A 20,988-nucleotide genomic window follows, 5' to 3' on the forward strand; every position below is an offset into this window, starting at 1 on the left:
TCTACCAAATAATAAAAGGAAAAAGTATTTATTTTTTTCATCTTTCCTATCAAGCACATCTATGAATATATATATATATATATTCTCCATCATTTTATTTTCTCACCCCTTCAATTTTCCATCATTCTAATTTTCTTTCCACTCTATCAAACAAAGCAGCATTCTCTCTTTTGCTAAGCTATACAGCGAAAACAAGTTGCTGAAACAATAAAATGTACAACAATTACTATTTACTGCTGGAAAAAGAAGAAAGAAAATAGGGGAAACAAAGTGAAAGAAACTTGTATTTATGATGTTGCTATAATCTCGTTCTTCATATAAATACAACTCCGAATGGTAACAAATAAACATTTTAAATTAATAGAACAGAAATGGGTTTGGGGCTATAAAGTAATGCTATCACTTACATTACATATCACCACTAAATATTGGGGATTTCATTCTGTTATTTACAAATTTAACATATAAGAAACCTAACAACATAGTATCCACAATTCAGCTTTACCCCTTGTTCTCTTTACAACCCAGAGTAATTACCAGCCTCTGTGTAGAATCAAAAGGATATATGCATACCTGAAATTAGACAGAAATGTCAAATTCAGTTCATAATCATAATAGAGACAGAGCTTCTTATCAAGTCAACACTAGAAGCATAACAAGAAACTAGGAAAGGATAGGTATAACTAATCAATATTTAGCCGAAGGAACCCCTAAGAACTGCTCCATCTCAGTTTACACAATGCTAAAACCTAAGGAACTCCCTAAACATAATTACTAACATACAACAGATGATTTAAGCTGGAAATAAAGAGATTACCTTTAAACAAGTTCATTGCCTTCATCTCCAAAATGATTGTCCATTTTGGGGCCTTCAGTTCACTGATACTATTTACAAACTTGATTTGAGCTTCCATCTTAAGCTCTCTCTATATTACAATCTCAAGCTGTGTTTCGGTGTCAGGGCTACAACTGTTATTTACAAAGCCCCTGGCTCCTATAGAGGCATATTAGGACCATTCAAACCAGTTTCTTTGATGCCAGTGTGAAGTTCAGCAACCGCAGCACCATTTTCAGTCATGAAGTCAAGAGAACCAGAGCTGCTTCTACATGAAAGCCGGCCATTTTCAGGCAGCTCAGACCTCTGATGCAACAGGCATCCATTGTTATTGCTATATACAGTTGGAATACCGTAGTCAGAGGACGAGACTTGATGAGTTATACATAAATGTCAACAAAAGCAAATTGAACAGTTGTAAGGAATGTCATTTGGTAATAAAGCATAGAAAAACAAGGGCTAAAGAAACCAAAAGCATGATACACATTAAGGAATTAATTAAATATTCCTCACGTAGATGTTAAATAAATGCATTATCTGAAAATGATGCTATGAACCAAAAAGCTCAAACATCTGGACATGAGAGCAGTGCAGGAAACAAAAGATTTGACAAGCATCATGGGAATCAGTACATAGACATAAATTGCATTCAGCACACCTTGTCTGCTGGAACTTAGGAGTTTGAACATAGTCAAAAACCGGAACCAAGTTTTTAGACCGTGCTTCAATCGTTTGGGCTGAGAAGTTTTCAATTTCTATTTCCCCACCAAAAGCATTTTCTTCAGCCATTTTGATGCCATCCATCGCCATTGACTGAAAGTATATCTGGAAAGAAAAAGAACAAGAAGAAAGTTAAATATGTTTACAAAAATGCAGTATTTAATATGCATTAGCTGGATTTACAGAACAGGAAAATCCCCCTTCCTTTCTATTTCTCACAATAACCTCTTCAACACCCAAGTATGCACAGATATAAACGGCATTAGTAGTGAAGGTGAGAAGCAATAACAAGTCCTTGAGATAGCCACCAAAGAACTATACCAAGTAAGTTACCTGGCACCTTTACACATGGGCATATCTCCACAAACAAACATCAAAGAAATTCCTAATCAAGTTTAATACCTCTGGTTTTGCCCACAGTGGCATCCGAGCTTCATGCATCTGCAGTTCAGCTTCTGAAATATACAAATTATGTTTTTCCTTGGCGTTTGCATTTGCTTTCTTTACAGTATAGGAGGGATCAAGGTATGTACTTCCCTCTTTCACTTCTTCAGGATATACTTTACCGTTATCTGTAGTCCCGTTCTCACCATATATGTCTACATTATCTTCTCGCTCCCTTCGCGTGTGTTTCTGACATATATTCCATTTCTGAATTGCGTCGACTACCAACCTTCCATCAGAATCTGCAGTTGACTCATGTGTTGTGTTTAATCCAGTAACAACAGGTGTTGAATCATGTTCAGCTGCTAGCCGTAAAGCATACTGTATCAAACATCCAGAAGGAGAGAAAACCAGAAGGTGGTATTTTGCCTTTGAAGAGCTGCTTTCAGAAAACAAAAATTTATTGTTCTTGCAGTTATGAAAAGAGGAAGCAATGGCCCCTGAAAGGGGACTCGTCCTGCCAGTTGCAGCTGCTGCAGCACCACTTACAGTGCCTCTCCAGCCATTGTTCCCATTCTTTATTCTGCTAACAACAGAAAGTGTCAGAGGGGGTCCAGATGCACAAAGACTTGTTTGAGTAGGTGTTTGTACTCCTAAATTAGGCAGCCATGGAACTTGTGGCTTAGTCATAACACCCAAACTGCTATTCTTATGGGCAAAATCAGCATCGCCAGACTGGGAACTTACAGAACCTCCCATTGGATTGATAGCAAAGAGATGGCTTGTCCCTCTCGAAGAACTAATCATAATCCAGTTGCTATCATCACTGAAACTAATATCCTGTATTACCTGAAATCTCAAAAGAAAGTAAAAAAAATTAAGAAAAACTCCAATTGCCAACAACAGATACGACTTATACTCAACATTAATGCTAGTCTTACAGCATTTGTAATACCACGCTGCAGCCGGTATAGATGTGCGTAAGATGCTGGTGCATTACATGCAGAAGAGCTTCCTTGAAGCCCAGGCATAATCTTGAACACATTGATACTGTGACCCTGAACTGAAGCTGTCACAAGAAGGGTCCCACTGGGATCAAAGCATAATGCTGAAATAGGATGCTTGTGTGCCCTAAACTGAGCGATTACAACTTTACTGGCAATATCTCTAACAATTACCTGATAAGCCCAGGGAAAGATATAAAGTGAAGTGTTAAAACTGGTTTTGCTTGTAACCTTTTTGCAGATATAATTAGCACATAAGAGAGCACCATGGAAAAGTCATTTGAGCTTAACCTTTTTGCAGATATAATTAGCACATAAGAGAGCACCATGGAAAAGTCATTTGAGCTTAATTAGAGGAAATGCAAGCCTTAGACTAAAACATATATGCTAATACATAAGATATTGAACAAAAAATTTTCTACAAGTCTAACTTCACAGAGTATTAGCAACTTGCAGATTAAAAATAAAGACTACAAATGGGACCAAATGTGCAAAAGACAACTAAAAAAGGGGGAGGGGCTGAAAAATACTAGTTTCGAATCAAACTTGGGGCGAATTATACATACCATTCCAACATTATCAACATCCACTAAATGACCATTAACAGTTCCATTGCCTTTCCAGCCAGGACCTCCAGATTGTAGATAATTGTATGAATCAGGCAGGTATCTTGACAGTTTCTTATATCCCATGTCTCCTAAGGTTACAATGCCAGAAGCAAGTTGCTTGCTTGATTCTTTTGCATAGTGTGCAACAAGGCTCCCATTTGAAGAAAAACCAGGGAAACTTGCGGAAGGTGTAAGATGTTGTGGACTGACACGTCCACAATCCGAACCTGGAACTGGACTTCCACCGTAAGCCAGCCACCTAGGACCAACAGCCAGAGGTCCATAGCCTATACCTCCAGAACCAGGGAAGCCTGAGACTATAGGATTTGTAAGAATGGTATATTCCCTCTCTAATTTTGCGGCACCAAAACAATGTATCTGCAAGCCATAAAAATATGTTCTCAAACTCTGACTAAACATAATGTGCTCAAAAATATGCATAAAGTAACATACCTGAGCTGCTTGACCTACAGCAACAATTCGAGAACTGCACCTTACAGAATAAACAGCTGATCTAAACTTTAGCAAATGTACATAAGATTGAGATCTCAAGGAATAAAACCGGATAATGGTAGGCACAACACTACCATTCCCAGAATCATGGTTGTTTGGTATGCTTCCATTATAAGCACCATCCTGTATGTGAGTATCCCTGGAGAGCGACCCATCAGCAGAAACTACCAAAAGGGGACGGCTGTCTGCAAACTTGTCATCCGGTCTCATTGCTGGAGCCGGTTTTGGTAGCATTTGCATAAATGAAACAGGACCATCACATTTGGAAACCAAGTCACGGACATTATCTGCTTCTTCAACATCCCAAACCTGGAAACCAGACAGATAACCAAGAAGAAGAACTTGTCGAATGACATCTCCCTCTCCTTCTAACTTGTCAAAGCCGGCCCAATGAACCTTTACATCATAAACACATTTGACAGAGGAATGTATTACTAGTCATATTTTATGCTCTTAACTTCAAATTACAATTAAGAAAGACAAACCTATAAGTATATCTTCTACATGCATTTAACTGCGCAAAGGAAGTATAGCTTGTCGCATTTAATTTACATATAACAACAGTCAGCATACACATTTAGAATAAACTGAAGTAAACAATTTTTCCAACTCTATAACAAGGAAATTAAAGAGAATATATATTTAGACATTAAAAGTAGAACGAAAAACAAAAGACCCTTCTTTTATTTCTTACCTGATCATAGCCAGAATCATCTTCCCTATCCACAATCGAGGATGCCACAGAAACCGCCGACCGTGCGACGGTGGAAGCACCGGAAGAAACGATCCTTAAATAGCTGGAAATGGCACGGAACGAACTCCGAGCAGACCTGGAAACGACACCTCCGCTTTGTGTTCTAGACTGCCCTTGTCCATCTCCACTGTTCCTCATAATCCCCAACACCTAATTAAAAAAACCCGAAAATCAAAACAATCCACCAACTTCTCCTTTTTACTAACCCCAAAGGTTGTTCCTTATTACTTTCTTTTAAATAGCTGGGTTTTTCGGGAAAAATGAGAAATTATGAAGAATGGATGAAAACCCAGAAAGAAAGAAACAGACTTTTAATTGAATAAATTTTCAGGGTACAAATATCTCCATTTGAAGCAAATAAAAACAATCTTCTTTATGAAAAACAAGGGACAAACAAAACAAGATAAAACAAAGTCTGAAACTAAACAAGACAAAAAGACCCGGCTTTGATTTTGATTCTCTGTTGTTTCTCTGAAAACTCAAAACTTTTATATTCTAAAAGAATTGTACAAATTAAAATTTTCGAAAAGGTATTAACTGGGGTAAAACGAAAAGAATTTTTTTCTTTTTAAATTCACAAAAATAAAAGAAATAACTTTTTTTTGGGTTTGGAAATCGAATTAATTCTTTAACAAATAGAAATGGGAAATTAAGAACATAGAAAAAAAATTGATCAGAAGAGAGTGGTTTTGAGGGGATTTTGAACGAAAATTTAGGAAACGATCCAATGAAAGATTGAAATATGACAGAGTTTTGAGAGAGATAGGAAGAAGGTTGGATACTGAAGAGATGAAGTTGTCATTTTTTTTCCCTTTGTTTCTTTTGAACTCTTAAAATTCAATTCAAAGGGTTTTTTTTTTCTTTTCTTTTTCTTTCGCTGTCAGGATTTCCTTTTTTCTGTGATTTTCTAAGGGTAAACTACTAAAATAGTTATTTTTATTTCTCTCAGGTTGTATTTTAGTCACTTATGTTTGAAATGTTACATTTTAGTCAGTTACGTTATTGTTTTATAACATTTTAGTCACTGAGCGTTAATTGTCGTTAACGGTGTAATAGTAAACTGATGTGGCATGTTAAATTATCATTTCAACGAAAATTTTTAGGTTAAATTATACAATTGGTCCTTATATTTTTTTCATTTTGAGCAATTTAATTTTTTAAAAGAGATGGAGAAAGGAGGAAAATAGATAGGAAGTAGAAGAAAATGGAAAATAAATAAATAATAAATTTAAAAGAACATAAAAGAAAAAATTACTTAAAACGAAAAAATATGGAAACCAATTGTATAATCTAACTTAAACTTTTTATTTGAAATGATAATTTAACGTGTCAGATCAGCTTACCGTTATACCATTAACGGCTCAGTGACTAAAATGTTACAACACGTTAACAGAAATGACTAAAACGTAACATTTCAAATATAAATGACTAAAATGTAACCTGAGGAAAACAAAAGTGATTATTTTGATAGTTTACCTATTTTTTTTAATATATCCTTTTGGTGTATTTGATTTGGAAAACAATGGAGTTTTCATTTTCATTATCTTGGAAAATTAAAAAAAATATTAAAATTATTTTTAGTTTTTTATATAAAAATATTAAAAATTATTTTTTAAAATAAAATAAGAATATATAAAAAAATAGAAAAATGGTTAATTATCTCTATTAAAAATGCTTTATAAAATTAAAAACTATTAAAAATAAATTAATTTTAATTGAAAATTTAACGCTGGTTTACATCTGCAAAATCAGCTTTAAAATATATCAAATCTCTAATCTTAGTATAAATATAAGAATTTTTATTTTATTCAAAAAAAAGGACCAAAAGTGTTTTTGTATTTTTTTTTTGAAAATAAAATTTTGTTTTTATTTAATAAACGTGTTGTTAATAAATATCATATTATTTTTAAATAAAAATATGAAATAGTTAATTATTTAAAAAAAAGAGAGAAACGATGCTTTTATTTTTTATTTTTACTTTTTATGCAATTAATAAACTGTAGCATTTCAAAATACATAAAAAAATATTTATTCTTTTTATTATTTATTTAAAATCTTTAGTTTCTAATTTTATTTTATTTTCTTTGGAAATATTTTTGGGAAATTTTTTGCATAATTTAATGCATAAAACCGTTTATCAAAACCGTTTAATAAAACGATTAAAGTTATATAGTTTTTAATTTTTTTAAAATAATTTTAATATATTCTAAAAGGCTGCATTATATCTTCAATTCAACCAAAAAAAAACACCATTAAGGATAAACATGATCTTTCTCTTCTTTTTTATTTCTTGAATGAAAATAAATCAAATTTTCTTTGTTCATTTTTTTTATTTTTCTTCTTAATTGAAAATTTAAGAAAATTAGAAAAAGTAAAATTCTCTCCAAGTTCAAGAGCACCTGCAAGTAGAGGTGATCATTTTGGGTTCGAGCTTAGCCTCAATAGAATTTTAGGCTTGTTTTTCAGGTTTAGGTTTGGCCCGACTCGAATAAAATTACTAAAACCCGAGCTTGATCTGACTCACCCGTATTACTTTTTTATAATATTATTTTTATATAAAAACGAATATAAAAATATAATATATCAAATACACTCAAAATATTAAAATAAACATTTTCTAATAAATTGAAAATAAATTGAAAAAAATATTTATACTTAAATAGCACTAAAATAGGTGTAACTAATAAGAAAATACTTCTAAAATAATAGCAAAATTAACAATAAAATAATAATTATATAATATTCAAACAACAACAAAATAGTAACAATATAATACCAAAATAACAGCATAACAACAACAAAACACAGAAGCAAAACAGTAGAAACAATAGCAAAACACAACAACAATTTTTTTTTTGTAAATTTGAGTCAGGTTGGGCTCAGACAAAAAAAACTTATCCAAGGCTCAACCTATTTAAAAAATGAGTCTCTCTTTTTTTAAGCTCATTTTTTGAACTTATATTTTTATTCAAACTCTCTTATTTTTTAGACAGATATTTAGGCCGGATCAGGTATATATGGTTGTGAGTATATAAAGGATTTGACTTGCTTTTATAACGGTCTACTTATTGAATGAGAGGCGAGTGTAGGAATTAGGTAGAAGCGCGAGTAGATGAAAAAAGTTTCTTACACGGTTGAAATTAATTTCCTAATCAAAGAAGTTTTGATGAGAAATTGTTGAATTGAATTGTGTTAGATTTTTTTGTTTTTTTGGAGGTTTTATCTTTCTTTTATCCCACGCTTTCTTGATTCTCACGTAGAGATATATATATATATATATATAATTTTGGGTTTCTTTTAGTTAGTCCTTTTTAAGCATAAAAAAATGCAAAAAGAAAATCAAATGTAATTAGATTATTACAATCTCTTATAAAGTGTAGAGATTGCGAGGAGATGCAACTGTGATGGGATAATTTAACAATTATTGTTATGTAATTCATTTTTGTAACACTAGAGACATGTCCTTTTGCTAGGGTTCGGTGTTAATGATTACGCATTGGCATCCAAATTGTATGTTCAGTCGTCATCTTTTTTATTCTATTATGCTCTATGTATTCCAAGTAATGAAATTTAGGGAAGTAGAAGAAAGGAATAAGCAGAGAGAATATTAGCACATTTGCTAAATAAATACCAACACTCTTAGTAGTCTGCCATTCAAATACGCATCAATCCATCGGAGCCTTTCTTACTAAGTTGTGTGCTACAACGAAATGGTGGTGTGCTGAATTGGGTCGATTTTCAGAAATGAACATTAAGCAAAATTTGTTTAAATTGTACGTAGGTTAGTTATTTTAGTTAGCTTTGTAGATATTCTTGTAAATTATAGTGTGAGTCTCATTAGGTGTAATTGGCATGTCATAGGATAGCAGTATTGCATCTCTATTTATAATTGTGTTTGTGAGGTGCTTAAAGTGCATGGGAGTATCGTTAGTGCTTTGCATGTTGGAGTTCGGTTGGTATATATTTTAGTACTCTGCACTCTCATAGTATAATTATCGGTCATTGTTAACATTTTGCACATATATAATGTGTGAGTTGAATCTGTGTATTTGACCTTGATCTTCTCTAGTGTTTACATATGGACAATATTATATTAAAATATAATTAATGATAATTGTTAATGAATCAAATGTTAAGGATATTTTTATAATGAGTTGTGAATTATGATTAATGTGATTATTGATTCATACATAAAACCAAATTGGGCTATCAATCATAATTATTGAGTTGAATATCACTTATGAATCGTGAAATGATTGTAGCATTGTAAAGCATATAAGTGCTTTGTTATGCTTAACAAATAAATCGTTGAATCGTATTAATGTAACAACCTTAATGTGCTTAGTTGAATAATTGATAAATCATTGATGAATAAAAGTCTAAAGTTTAATTAAGCTAATAGTAGTATAAGGACTAAGGAGTTTAATGAATTTGCTAAATGAATGGAGTCAATTATAAATGAAAAAAGTGAGTGTCAAACAAGGGATTAAGGCTATGAATTAATCTTATTTAGTAATTAACTTATAACCAAAGAAAAGAAATACATTTGATAGGATGGGCGCAACTTGTTTAGTTACATGTGTATATTGAATTATAGATAACTAAAATGTTTCAAGGGTGCAAAGTCTTCTTATGTCTTACTTACGATTCATGGAATCACATTAAGCATTATAAAGCTCAACATACTGTTGTTATATGTGCGCAAGTTAGTCAAGATAAGATAAGATTATAGGAAGAGTTGCATCACCTCCTACAAGTCACAACCACCATATGTAAACTTTTGTTCATTTGGTCCATCTATATTTTAGTGGTATGTACATAAGTGACCTAAGATTTAAGTTCTTTTGCATTTTGAGGCTTGTATATATATCGGCATGTCTTATATTTCTATCTTAAGTAGGAGTGGATAGTTGTCTTCATTCTATATATGTTAGGTTTTGATAAATGGGCTTATGCTCAATGAATGTAAGTTGAGGTAGGTAATGAGTTTTTCATGCTTAGATTGTAGGTTGATAAGTAGCTTTGTAGAATTCAAAAATTGTTTTGGTAGAGCTTTTTGGCATTTAGGCCTTAGAATTATGGTCAAATAAGTTAGAGTGTTTTTCAAGCAATAATAGGGTTTTCTTGAAAGTAAAGAAACCAAAATTTGACCCAACTTGTATATTTTTGCACCCAAGTCTCAAGATTTAGGGCCATGGCATGAAGACTTTAGAAGTCAGTAGCCAAATTTTGGAAAATAAGGGACCCAAGTCTTGATACTTGCCAAGTCCTAATACCTATGTTTTAAGTATCAAGACTTATAGGCCGAGTCTCCAAACCTAAGAAAATAGTATCAAGACTAAGAAAGGCAGTATAAAAACAAGAGATCTTGGTATCGAGACTTGCCATCTAAGTCTCAGTACCTATATTGCCAAGTCTCAATACCCTCTCTTAGAGGTATTGATACTTTATAGTTTCAACAAGTGTAGATATTTCGAATAGTGGGCCCAAAGTTATCAAGTATCATTATAAGTTAATCGTTTAGAGTCAAAGGTTAGTAAACTCATAGATTATCACCAACCACCAATTGTATATTGGAAATGCCTTCGAGGATTGACTGTAACACTAGGGGTTATCACCAGTTTGGGTTAGGGGTATTGCAAAACATGTTAGAGTTAGCGCAGTAAATTTTTTTTCTAAAATGGATGTTTATCATGATAGCTAAGGTAATAAATTTAATCAAATAAACTACATGTATTCTGAGGCTAGAAGAGATGCTTAGATTGCAAGAGGGCTTTAGGAGATACCTTGAACTCTTATATACTTCAAGAGTGAACTTTAGCTCAAAAACCAAACGTAGGACAAAAATCAAGACTTCCTAGAACTACGCAAAGCCCTTCCCCAACCCATAAATAGGAGGATAATGCGCTTTAGCGCACTCGAACCCACGTTCTATTATATTGACAACAATGTCCATGCCAATTGAGCTAAAACTCAATCGGCAATATTAACATTACTTTTAACTTAAAATAAATAATTAATTTGGAACAATTTAAGTCTAAATAAGACTTCCTAGTCCCATGGCCGGTGGCTCTTATGGGGAAAATAACACAAGTCGTGGCACATTAGCCTCAATTATATGAGCTTACCTCTCTTGATTTAAATAAAAAATCAAGTCACATATTTAATTAGCTTAATAATTAAGTATTCTTCGAAACAGGTATATTTTTTTAAAAATTTAATTAATTAATTCAATAGTAAGACTAAAAAAAATACCAAGAGGGGATAAATTGAGATTTCAATTTTTTTTTCAAAGAGATAAGAAAAGGTAGAAAAGTTTTGCACAATCGATTTATAGTGATTTGACTCTAATGCCTACCTCCATTACCTTAACCTCACTTGCCAAGGATTTTCCCAATTCACTAATATGAAATGTTATCTTTCAAGGATAAGCTATAACCTTTACAATCCTTATATTTTGTAAAGGCTAAAATAGAACTTTTCTCCTAGCTTTCGATGCTCAACTAAACCATCTTTAATTTTTGTAGCTCAACTAGAAACCCTCAAATTTACAATTAATGAAACGAGTAAGTCTGCGTTTACAAATTTAAGCTTGTAAAAGAATGAAGAAGACTTATGTAAAGATATTGTGATAATCATTAAATGACTATGTATAAGAGAATGGAAAAAAAAAGAACTAAAATGTATTCTCTTGATTTTGATATTTAGAGATTGCTCTCTTCTAACTTTTAGTGTTCTTGAAGTTTATTTAGATAACGAGTTTAAATAGCTTTGAGCTAGCTTTCAACTACATTCACCATAAGGAAATATTGTCTCAAATCGTTGGAGAATGATGCATAATAAAATCTTCCCAATGGGCCTATAGATTTATTTTGTTGTTGTCGAACTATTACAACTTTGATAAATAGAATAGGTGATAAAGATTAAGGCGCTAACCAAATCGTTATCTTGAGACAATATGCACAATATTTCTTGTAATAAGAACCGGTGCAAAGAGGTTATATTGCATGATGCCCTTTAAAATTCAATAAATTAGTCGTTTATTATACACATTGCTAATTTGTACAAATTAGAAGGTATGCTCTATAAAAAAAACACTTTTTCACTTAAATAATTAAAAGTTTGAAAAAAAACACTCATGAAGATTTTATAAAAGTAATAAAGGTAATTAAGGAAGAAAACTTTTATTTGACTCACTTACTTTTAAGAAAATTAATTTTTAATATTACATGTAATTTTATATATTTATTTATAATTTATTAAATAATATATTTTTATAATCTCAAAAGAATATATTTTATAAATTAAATGATGATTAATCTAATTTATAGTACAAATCAATCAATTTTGAAAACAATTAAAAAAATAAAATAACTCTTTAAAAGCTAATGAAAAAAAAAATTGATTAGTGATTGAATAAAATAAATATAAAATTAATTTATAAAATTAAAGTAATTTTAAAAAGTAAATATATAAAATAATTAATTACTCGAAAATGATAATTTCTTTTTTCATATCATACTTTCATTTTTTCTTATTTTTTTAATTAAAAAAGTTAGTTTGGAATTAATCGTCATACCAATAACATCTACCAAAATAAAAATAATTAATAAAAGTATAAAAATAAAATATATTATTACATTTTTCATAATATAATAATCTTTAATAATAAAATTATACTTAACAAAAATCATCTTAGGAAGCAAAATCGTAAGAGAAAATGTTTTTGTAGATCAAAAGGTTGCTTCATTAACAATAGTATGTAAAGTGAAAAAGGTTTTATCACGACTTTTTTAAAAAAAAATATTTGACACTTGCAAATCTTACATGTATATACAAATCAAATGCAAAAAATACAACAAATAGCTTTGTAAGGTTAAAACTACTCTCAATATCTAGAACTACCTATAGCTTTTTCTCAATCTATAGATAGGAGGATAATACGCTTTAATACACTCAAACTCAAGTCATCCTGCATTGACAATAACGCTCATACTAATCGAACTAAAACTTAATCAGTAATATTAACCTTACTTTTAACTTAAAATAAACGCCACTGAAAATAAAATGTTGTATTTTTTTAATGCTTGAATTTGGTGCCTACCTTAAAAACTTAACAAGTCATTAGGCACTGGATTAATGAGTTGTTCATTATTTTTTAAGGTCATCGTTAATAGTATTAAAATTTGATATATTTGTATTATACTTAATTAATAGTATTATTAAGCTTCAAGACTTGGTCGTGTATCTAATTTGAAACGTAGGAAGTAGTCAAATAACTAGAAATTAGAAAATTAATGTAATTTTTTTTATCACATTAGTAATTTAGTGTTGTTTTCATGTTAAACTACTATTTAAAATATTATAATTGATGATATTAAAATATATTAGGGTCAAATATCCACACCATGGTTATATTATTTTCAATAAATTTATTAGGGTGTGGGGACAAGAAAAGAAATAATTGTAACATTCCAAAACATGCCAATATGTTTGGTATACGAAGTCTCATAATCACATTTATCCTTTGACAAAAACTCCCCTTCCTTTTTATGTTGTGCCTCATATATAGGCTATTGGCAAATACAAAAATCAATCACATCATTAGCTAAACTTTACACCCCAATACCACTTGCTATATGGTCAAGGTATCATTAACTTGTAATCAAAGAATAAAATAAAGCAACTTCCATTTAATATCTCAATTATTTTGAGATGTATGGTTAGTCATCAATGGTGGTCGTGGATTTTGAGCGAAAGTTTGCATTTAAACAATCATATAAAATTAAATTAATATAAAACGTAATTGCTGAAAAATAAAATAGGATGAGACAAAGTTGATCCATAGAACAAAATACATATTGCAATTGTTAATACTAAGGCTTCCTTTGGATGCAACTGCATCTAAGTAAGTTGGCTTTTTTAAGCTAAAAAAATTTACAACTGAAATGTTAGTAAACGCAAGGCTGTTTGAAAAGCATTGTTCAGTATGTTAAAAATGCATTTCACCTCACTGGAGGCTTAATTCCAGACTGAAGCCTTTTGCTCCACGCAAAATTTAGCAACTTCAGTTGCTTTTTCTTTTCCTCTTTTACCCATATCTTCTTCCGTTCTTCATCTTCTCTTCTCAGCATATTCTATTTTGTTTCCTTTCTTTCTCTCTTTCTCATGCAAATCTACCATGAATTCTTCGCTGGGTCTTGGCTTAAGGCGATGGTCGTTCTTTGATTTCTAATATTTTTATTTTAATGAATTATGCTGATTGTCATCAAATTGAGAGAAAGTGTAGTAGCCGATGAAGATTACAGATTATCTATTGGGTTTTCAGTCATTAACTTGGAATTGTGGAATTGTGGATTATGCTGTTTCAATGAATTAGAAGATGAATTATGAAGATTACAGATTATCTATTGGGTTTTCAGTCATTAACTTGGAAGTAGACAAAGAAAAGCATGTGATTGTCCTCCCTAGGAATTTTCTACTTGATAGAATAGTAATTCTTTTTCTGCTTCAAGTTAACTGTGTTTCTTCTTTTGCCCTTTCCAGATGGATTTCCAAGAGCAATTCTTCAAGGAACGAATCAAATTTATCTATGAAGCAAGGGATGAGAAGGAAGAGAGTTTTGAGAAGATGCAACAGCAAGAGCGTGAGAAGGTCAAGCAGTCTAACCCCAATCCTTCAAATGCAGAGGAATACAGGCGCAGGTACATAATTTTGATACTTCTGTGAATTTCCTTGTGTAATTTGATTGATACTGGTAATCTTACAGTATATGACCGTTTCACATAAAAACAGATGGTTTAATCTCATAAGATGAAATGCTGCTAGATATCTCTTTTCTGTTTACCTGTTGAAGTTATGAGATATTCGTGTATTTTTCTTTTCATATCTTTTGAAAAATTATTTGTAAGGCGGATGAAATTGCAAAATTCATAAAGTTCTAGGATGAAGAGATGCAGGCTTTTGTGGCAGAGAGGGATAAGCTGATTAAAGCACACGAAAAGAAGATGGTTAGCATGAGAGAGAGGCATTGGCAGGAAGAAGTTGAGCTTGAAAAGGAGTTTGATGCTGAATTGAGCCACCTCATGGAGAAGTACACTCTAGATGGCTCAAAAGTCAACGCCGGCAATACTTGATTGTGGAATTGTAGGGGAATGCAATGGTATGTACACATGTGGTAAAAAATACTTTAATCTTTCTGTTTCCTAAGGAAACTTCTGTGATGACAGTGAAAATTTCTCCATCTTGATTTACAACTCTTAAAATAGTATGTTAAAAGATTGGAATATATGGGTAAAAAAAAGTTAAATCTAAAGTTGCATCTATGGTTGCCATATTATGCTTGTGTTGTTTGCTTAGACATGGTTCAAATAAGAACTTGGAATGAATCTACGATTTCTTTCCTATTATGTTGCAATGTTTTGGTTCAATGACATTGCTCTTTCTAGATTATGGGCTGCACCTTTCATGCAACTTGAAACCAAAGCTAATCATATGTTCTGTAAAGAAGGAAATAGAAATAATGTTATTTTTGGCTCGGTATGAGGGCTAAAAATTTTGAGGGTGTAGCTAACTGTCAAATTAATAGAAGTTTCGAAAAATATTGTTTTTTGCATGAGCACTTTTTGAGAACAACTTTGTTGTGAACAATTTGTTATGCGCCTTGGCGTAGGATCTAGCCAATTTGTTATGCATTATGATGGAGCTATCTATGAAGCTGCTGTTCAGATTATGCTGAATACATTGCTTATTGAATCTCATCAAACTCTTTGATTACTCTTAAATCCTGTTCTTAGCTGTTTTTTCATTATACTTATTATTTTACAGCAACCTTGAGAAAGAAAGAAGAGGCTTGATTCTTGCCAGTTTTTTCCCTTGATTTGGATTAACACACAAGTATGCTTTTTTTGTATGACAATTTTTTTTACATGTTTGGAAACCAAATATTCATTTGTTTGTATACTATAGTTTCATCACACTTTGATTGATTCAAATCTAAATTTTTGTGAACAAATATTGTTGTACAATATTAGTTGCATCTTCTAGTGTCTTTCTTTTTTGCAATATATAACTGCAATTGAGTATAGATTGAAAATCGAGTCTATAGCTGTGTACATTTATTTGAAGAAGCAATTTGATTGTCAAGAGTTGTTCTAAGTACTTAGGGGCAGTATAAATAAGAAAGATAGGAGAGATTAATGGAGATGTTAACTATAGGATTAAAGGTGGCGCTTGTCTATTTTTTCCTGGATTCAATCAATAAGTCTATGTTTTGAATGGTTTTCTTTTGTTGCAAAGGATGGTGCACAGGATGAATTCAGTTTTATGCTGTATTTTAAAATGCTATGCTGTATGTATGCTGATCTGCATTTTATTCTCTTGTGTTCTTTGTCTGGTGATGTTCAAATTGTTAGGGAACTTGTTACAAATACTTTTTAAAATGTCAACAACATTTTATTTCAGCGTATACCTTTTTTTTATTCTTGCTATGTCTGGTGTTTGGTATTGCAGGCAGAGCTCGAGTCTTTTAAAATGGAATATGCAAATGCACAACTGGAATGTAATGCAGCTGATGAACGTGCTAATATATTGGCTTCTAAAGTCATTGGTTTGGAAGAGAAGGTAACAAAGTTTTAATGGGTAAATGTTTTCTTCCTTCTCCAATTTCATTCTATTCATAACAGAACATATATCACTCTTGATAATAATGCTGAAAGATCAGTAAGCTGCCATGTTCGTATATGCATGGTTGTAATATATACCATATGAAGGATGTTTCTTGGACGTATAGTAGAGCTGCTACGTTTTTAAGTGCTAGTTTAACTTAAGTAGCTCTCTAGTCCTTTTTTATATTTGATTTGATCCTGTTATTTTCTTGTTTTATATGATATTATTAGCATTTGGAGTTTCTTACTTTATTCCATTGAATATATTTCTAAGGCTAAGTTTCATTTCTGAACTTCTGGTGTTAGCAGAAAAGGTTGGATCCTCCTGCATGTTCTTGTTATTTGTATTCCATAGAGATTGGATCTATAAAGTTGCTCTCTCTCTATTTGCAATGCAAAGTAAACTGCAGTGGAGCATTTCTACTATCTTCGGGTGGAGGATGCTTGTATATATCTTGGATTTTATAACATCCATATACTATAAGGGCATGGTTACATTCTAGAAATTCCTTCCATTCTTCAATTCTGGTTATAAATTATAAGTACGAGGGTTCAAGATATTTAAAAGCACTATTTTTTTATCACCTGATTTCTTGAATTGTTTTGTATGTTTGTTTTGTTTCAAGTTAGATTCATATTTGAACCTACAAGAAAGGACCTCACTTTTTCTTAGCTTTACCGATAATTCAGTCTCAAAGGATAAAATAGTGTAGTATTGCTATATGGTCTGTATAGCTGACCTTCCAATAGTTGGCAAAGGCTTACATGTTATATTAATCTGTAATCCATATATAATTCCTTGCACCAGTAATCTCAGTGAGATTGTATCTTATACTTATGTTGTTACGAAGCTGATATTACCGATTTTAAAAATGTTTCTGGCATGTGAACAGGCCTCTGAGCACTTATGGCTGAATTTAATGGTGCACCAGTCCCATCTGATTCACTCTCTTAGTAGCTTGTTATTGAACAAATGCAGGTATTGTAGCATAGCAATTTCTTGAGACACTTGAAGTTAAAAGGGGTTGCAGTTTTGGGGTTTCCGACATTAATAAGGGTTGTTGTCCACATTTTGTTTATTTGTTTGGTTTTTCTTTTTCAGTTAATCAGCATGCTTGTATTAATCCAGATGCAACAGTAGTTGGATGATGAATGATATAATTGACTCGTTCAAGCTTTTGATGGTTTTTGAACCATGAACAATAAGAAATGAATCAGATATGTTGATGAAGAATTGAACATGTGGTTTCTATTGGATTTCTTCTGAAATTAAGAGATGAATCATTTTTCATTCATCATTGCATTGCTTCATCTTTAGCTCAAATGTGAATCATTTTGCATTTTCTCTACTGATGAATATTCCAATCTATTGGACAAATACACTAGTGTGATGTTGGAAACATGGATCTAAATTTGAAGTGTATGCCTTGGGTTTCAATATAAATGAAGCAGAAATTATATATTTAAATTTGATTTATTATATAAATGGTAAGAATGAAATGAAAAGTATAAAAATATTTTGAAAATATGAATGTTACATTTTAAAAAATATTTTATCCAATTTCTGTTGAAATAATGTTTTGATTGATTGTAGGTTAAACAGGGATTTAACAATTGCTAATGTTATAAAGTCATATTTTGACATCTTTAATCTTATATTATAACTCCAATGTTAAACTAAATCAAACTTAAAGTTTAAGTTAATTTTTATCACCCCCAATGTCTTATAATATTGTTCAAATTAGTAAAACATTTTAAAGGATTTAGTATGTAGGCAAAATTTCATACAAACATAGATAACGGAAGTAGTCCAATTGAGTAACACTGTTAAACCCTCTTGTTAAATTGAGCTGTTCAGCAACTTATGTGCTAGGAATTAGTAAAAACTAGCAGTAGCATATTTATGTAATTGTAATAATTCATTTTTAATTATTTATTATTGAAAATAAATATAATTGTAATAATTTTTAATCATTTATTATTTTTTGTAATTGTTAAATAATTTTAAAAACTTCTATTATATATCATTTTTAATCTAATGTCCTTAAAAGTCATTTTCTATTTTCACCTCACCGCTACAGCTGCGTTTGAATCCAAACACACACTCCACCGCTGTTTCTAATCTCACTGCTACAGTACCCAATCTCACCGCTGCAGTAACTAATCTCACCGCCACCGCTGTTTTTAACCTCACCGGAGCTAAACACACCACCCATCCAAACTAAGCTTAAGAGTACGTTTGGTTCGCTGTAATGGAATAAAGGCGTAATAGCAAATCAATTGTTTGGTTGAATGTAATGGAATAGAGGCGTAATAGTATTCTTGTGTTTGGTTGAATGGAATAGAGGTGTAATAGCATAATGAAAAAACTAAAATGACTAGAATACCCTTAGCATAAATTTGTTTGGGTAAATGATTATTGTTATTGTTATTTAAATTTTAAGAAGATTATTAATATCAATAATAAATAATTTAATCATATTTTAACATAATTATTATTAAACATATTTTAATTAAAATATATGATTTAATAAAATTTAAAATAATTATAACTAATAAATTTTCTTATATGAATTTGTATAATTTAAAATAATTATTATTAACTATAATTTCATAATATATAATTTTGATAAAATTCTTGATAATAAATTTTCTTATATGAATTTATATAATTTAAAATAATTAATATTAAATATAATTTAATAATGATATATAATTTCATATAATTCTTAATAATAAATGTTCTTATATGAATTTACTAAAATCATTATATAACTTGAGAATTATATTCTGTATAAACATAATTAACTTATAATAAAAAAAGGTTAGATGAAAATGAAATTCTACATCATAATCCATATGTTATATAATTTTACAACATCAAAAAGTTTGAACATTGATTTTTAATGGTCAGAAAGAAATCTTCTGACCTATTCCAATCGCGCAGCAAAAGGTAAACTAAAGAAAACGAGCATTTGAGTTGGATGATCTGGAATTTTACTCAAAGCTCGATATCGCTCATCGTCGGTTAAACCTTTAGTTTCCCATAAGGTTGAATATAAATTTTTAGCTTTCTCTTGGATGATCTGGAATTCTTCAGACTTCTGCTGAACGACCACATCGGAGGTAATACTCCTACTGATTTGATTGCCAATGGCCCGCATGTTTTCGGCCAATAAAGTGGCAGCCTCATTAAATGAAGAAGACATATTATCACGAGCATCAGATTTCTTCTTTCTCTTGTTTGAAGATGAGGAACCCCCTTGGTCTCTATCTCGTCGCGGCTCCACAGCAGAAACATCCATGTCATCCAAAAAGACGTCAGCTGCGCAGTCATAGAATGAGTTTCTCTCTTCATCCATATCTGTAGTAGGTACAGCCTCAACATTTATTTCTTCAAGAACACCAGCAGCTGTTTGAGCATCTTTCCCAATCGCTTGATCTCTTGCGTATATGGCAGTAAGCTGGTTGTAGTAAGGGAAAGTACGATGTTTGAATTGAGCGGCTTCTTTGTGACTATAAAAAAAATGAGGAAATCATATTAGTTATAAGTTTGGTAAAAATAAGATAGTAAAGACTTGAAATAATTCTTACCTTTAAATAGGAGTCCCAAACTGCATCTTCAGCAACAACGAGCTACCTATGCTTGTCCCAACCAAAACCGCTATTGTTTTGGCCATTAAGCATGTCATAGACGATTGACCACTCCCTTTCTAGTAACCTAATCCTCGATTCAATATTAGGTTTCGCCTTCAACATTGCATTTGGTAAAGCCTTTTGTAGCATTCTTTCTAACTCGTTTAAATAACCGACTTTGAACCCGGTATCAACATTAAATGTTCCAATATTGTGCAAGTCCACCATGCAGGAAACCAATGTTGCATCTTCTTCTGGAACCCATTTTCTTTTGGTTCCTCGAGAAGCTTGAGAAGAAGCATTTGATTCTGGAACACCTGACATAATTATCTTAAGAAAAAACAAATTATATTAATTACTATTAATATCATGAATCAAAAGGTGAACACTTTATAAAATTATAATCAAGTTCAATATCATGAATCAAAAGCTCAATTCTAAAATTATAACACATGCTGAATGAAAAGAAGTTAAATTATAATTGAACAAGTTTAGTACAATACAAAAAATCAATTCAAACACCACAAAAGTTTCACAAACTAGATGCATAAAATAACATAAGAAAATATATTCAAACTCATTTTGTCCCTAAACCTAACTAATTTCTAGATGCTTGCCATTCATTGAACATTTGGTTGGCTAGTTCCATCATCCAAGTAGCCCAAGCATCCGATGGATGAATATTTGCGATATTCGGTTCATCGTCATCCACCACATTACTAGGCAATCCTTCTCCCACCTCCACTTCAATAGGATCAATACTCATATGGGTTCGAATAAAATTATGGAGCAAACAACATGCAATAATAATTCTATTGTGCACCATTACAGGATAGAATGATGGACTCCTAAGTATTCCCCATCTAAG

At 31.3% G+C, this 20,988-nt stretch overlaps 2 protein-coding genes across 13 annotated transcripts; one reads left to right on the forward strand and one right to left on the reverse strand.

Annotated features, from left to right (window-relative positions):
- Positions 1–257: 257 nt before the first annotated feature.
- On the reverse strand, positions 258–5,692 carry LOC107932628 (autophagy-related protein 18f). Its single transcript, XM_016864688.2, has 8 exons — positions 4,759–5,692; positions 4,005–4,460; positions 3,510–3,929; positions 2,881–3,117; positions 1,958–2,788; positions 1,494–1,660; positions 818–1,169; positions 258–573 (listed from the first exon to the last, which is right to left on the reverse strand). The coding sequence occupies exons 1-7, from the start codon at positions 4,954–4,956 to the stop codon at positions 995–997; spliced, it is 2,484 nt and encodes an 827-aa protein (XP_016720177.1). The 5' UTR covers positions 4,957–5,692; the 3' UTR covers positions 258–573; positions 818–994.
- Positions 5,693–13,810: 8,118 nt separating this feature from the next.
- LOC121213819 (protein SUPPRESSOR OF GENE SILENCING 3) lies at positions 13,811–17,718 on the forward strand. 12 transcript variants are annotated; one of them, XR_005909265.1, is made up of 5 exons: positions 13,821–14,272; positions 14,365–14,522; positions 14,770–14,980; positions 16,330–16,458; positions 17,378–17,718. XR_005909265.1 is itself a non-coding variant. In XM_041086974.1 (4 exons), exons 1-3 carry the CDS (start codon positions 14,201–14,203, stop codon positions 14,952–14,954), a joined length of 411 nt encoding a protein of 136 aa, XP_040942908.1. In that variant the 5' UTR covers positions 13,811–14,200; the 3' UTR covers positions 14,955–14,980; positions 15,646–16,323. The 12 variants fall into 12 exon arrangements, 2 of the variants coding, with proteins under 2 accessions (XP_040942908.1, XP_040942907.1); XR_005909264.1 differs by having other exon boundaries at positions 13,823–14,272; positions 16,330–16,440; XR_005909263.1 differs by having other exon boundaries at positions 13,826–14,272; positions 14,763–14,980; positions 16,330–16,440.
- The last annotated feature ends 3,270 nt before the right edge of the window (positions 17,719–20,988 follow it).

Source organism: Gossypium hirsutum, chromosome D01 (assembly GCF_007990345.1).
Source record: "Gossypium hirsutum isolate 1008001.06 chromosome D01, Gossypium_hirsutum_v2.1, whole genome shotgun sequence".
Classification (NCBI taxonomy): domain Eukaryota; kingdom Viridiplantae; phylum Streptophyta; class Magnoliopsida; order Malvales; family Malvaceae; genus Gossypium; species Gossypium hirsutum.

Excerpts from the sequence above, each read along its gene's own strand:
- LOC121213819 (XM_041086974.1), top strand. The coding sequence starts at position 14,201 with ATGAATTATGAAGATTACAGATTATCTATTGGGTTTTCAGTCATTAAC. Across the intron at positions 14,269-14,364 it reads TTGGAAGTAGACAAAGAAAA|ATGGATTTCCAAGAGCAATT; the intron begins GCATGTGATTGT and ends TGCCCTTTCCAG. Across the intron at positions 14,523-14,769 it reads GCAGAGGAATACAGGCGCAG|AGATGCAGGCTTTTGTGGCA; the intron begins GTACATAATTTT and ends TCTAGGATGAAG.
- LOC107932628 (XM_016864688.2), bottom strand. The coding sequence starts at position 4,956 with ATGAGGAACAGTGGAGATGGACAAGGGCAGTCTAGAACACAAAGCGGA. Across the intron at positions 3,930-4,004 it reads CTGTAGGTCAAGCAGCTCAG|ATACATTGTTTTGGTGCCGC; the intron begins GTATGTTACTTT and ends TATGGCTTGCAG. Across the intron at positions 1,661-1,957 it reads CACTGTGGGCAAAACCAGAG|ATATACTTTCAGTCAATGGC; the intron begins GTATTAAACTTG and ends TTTTCTTTCCAG.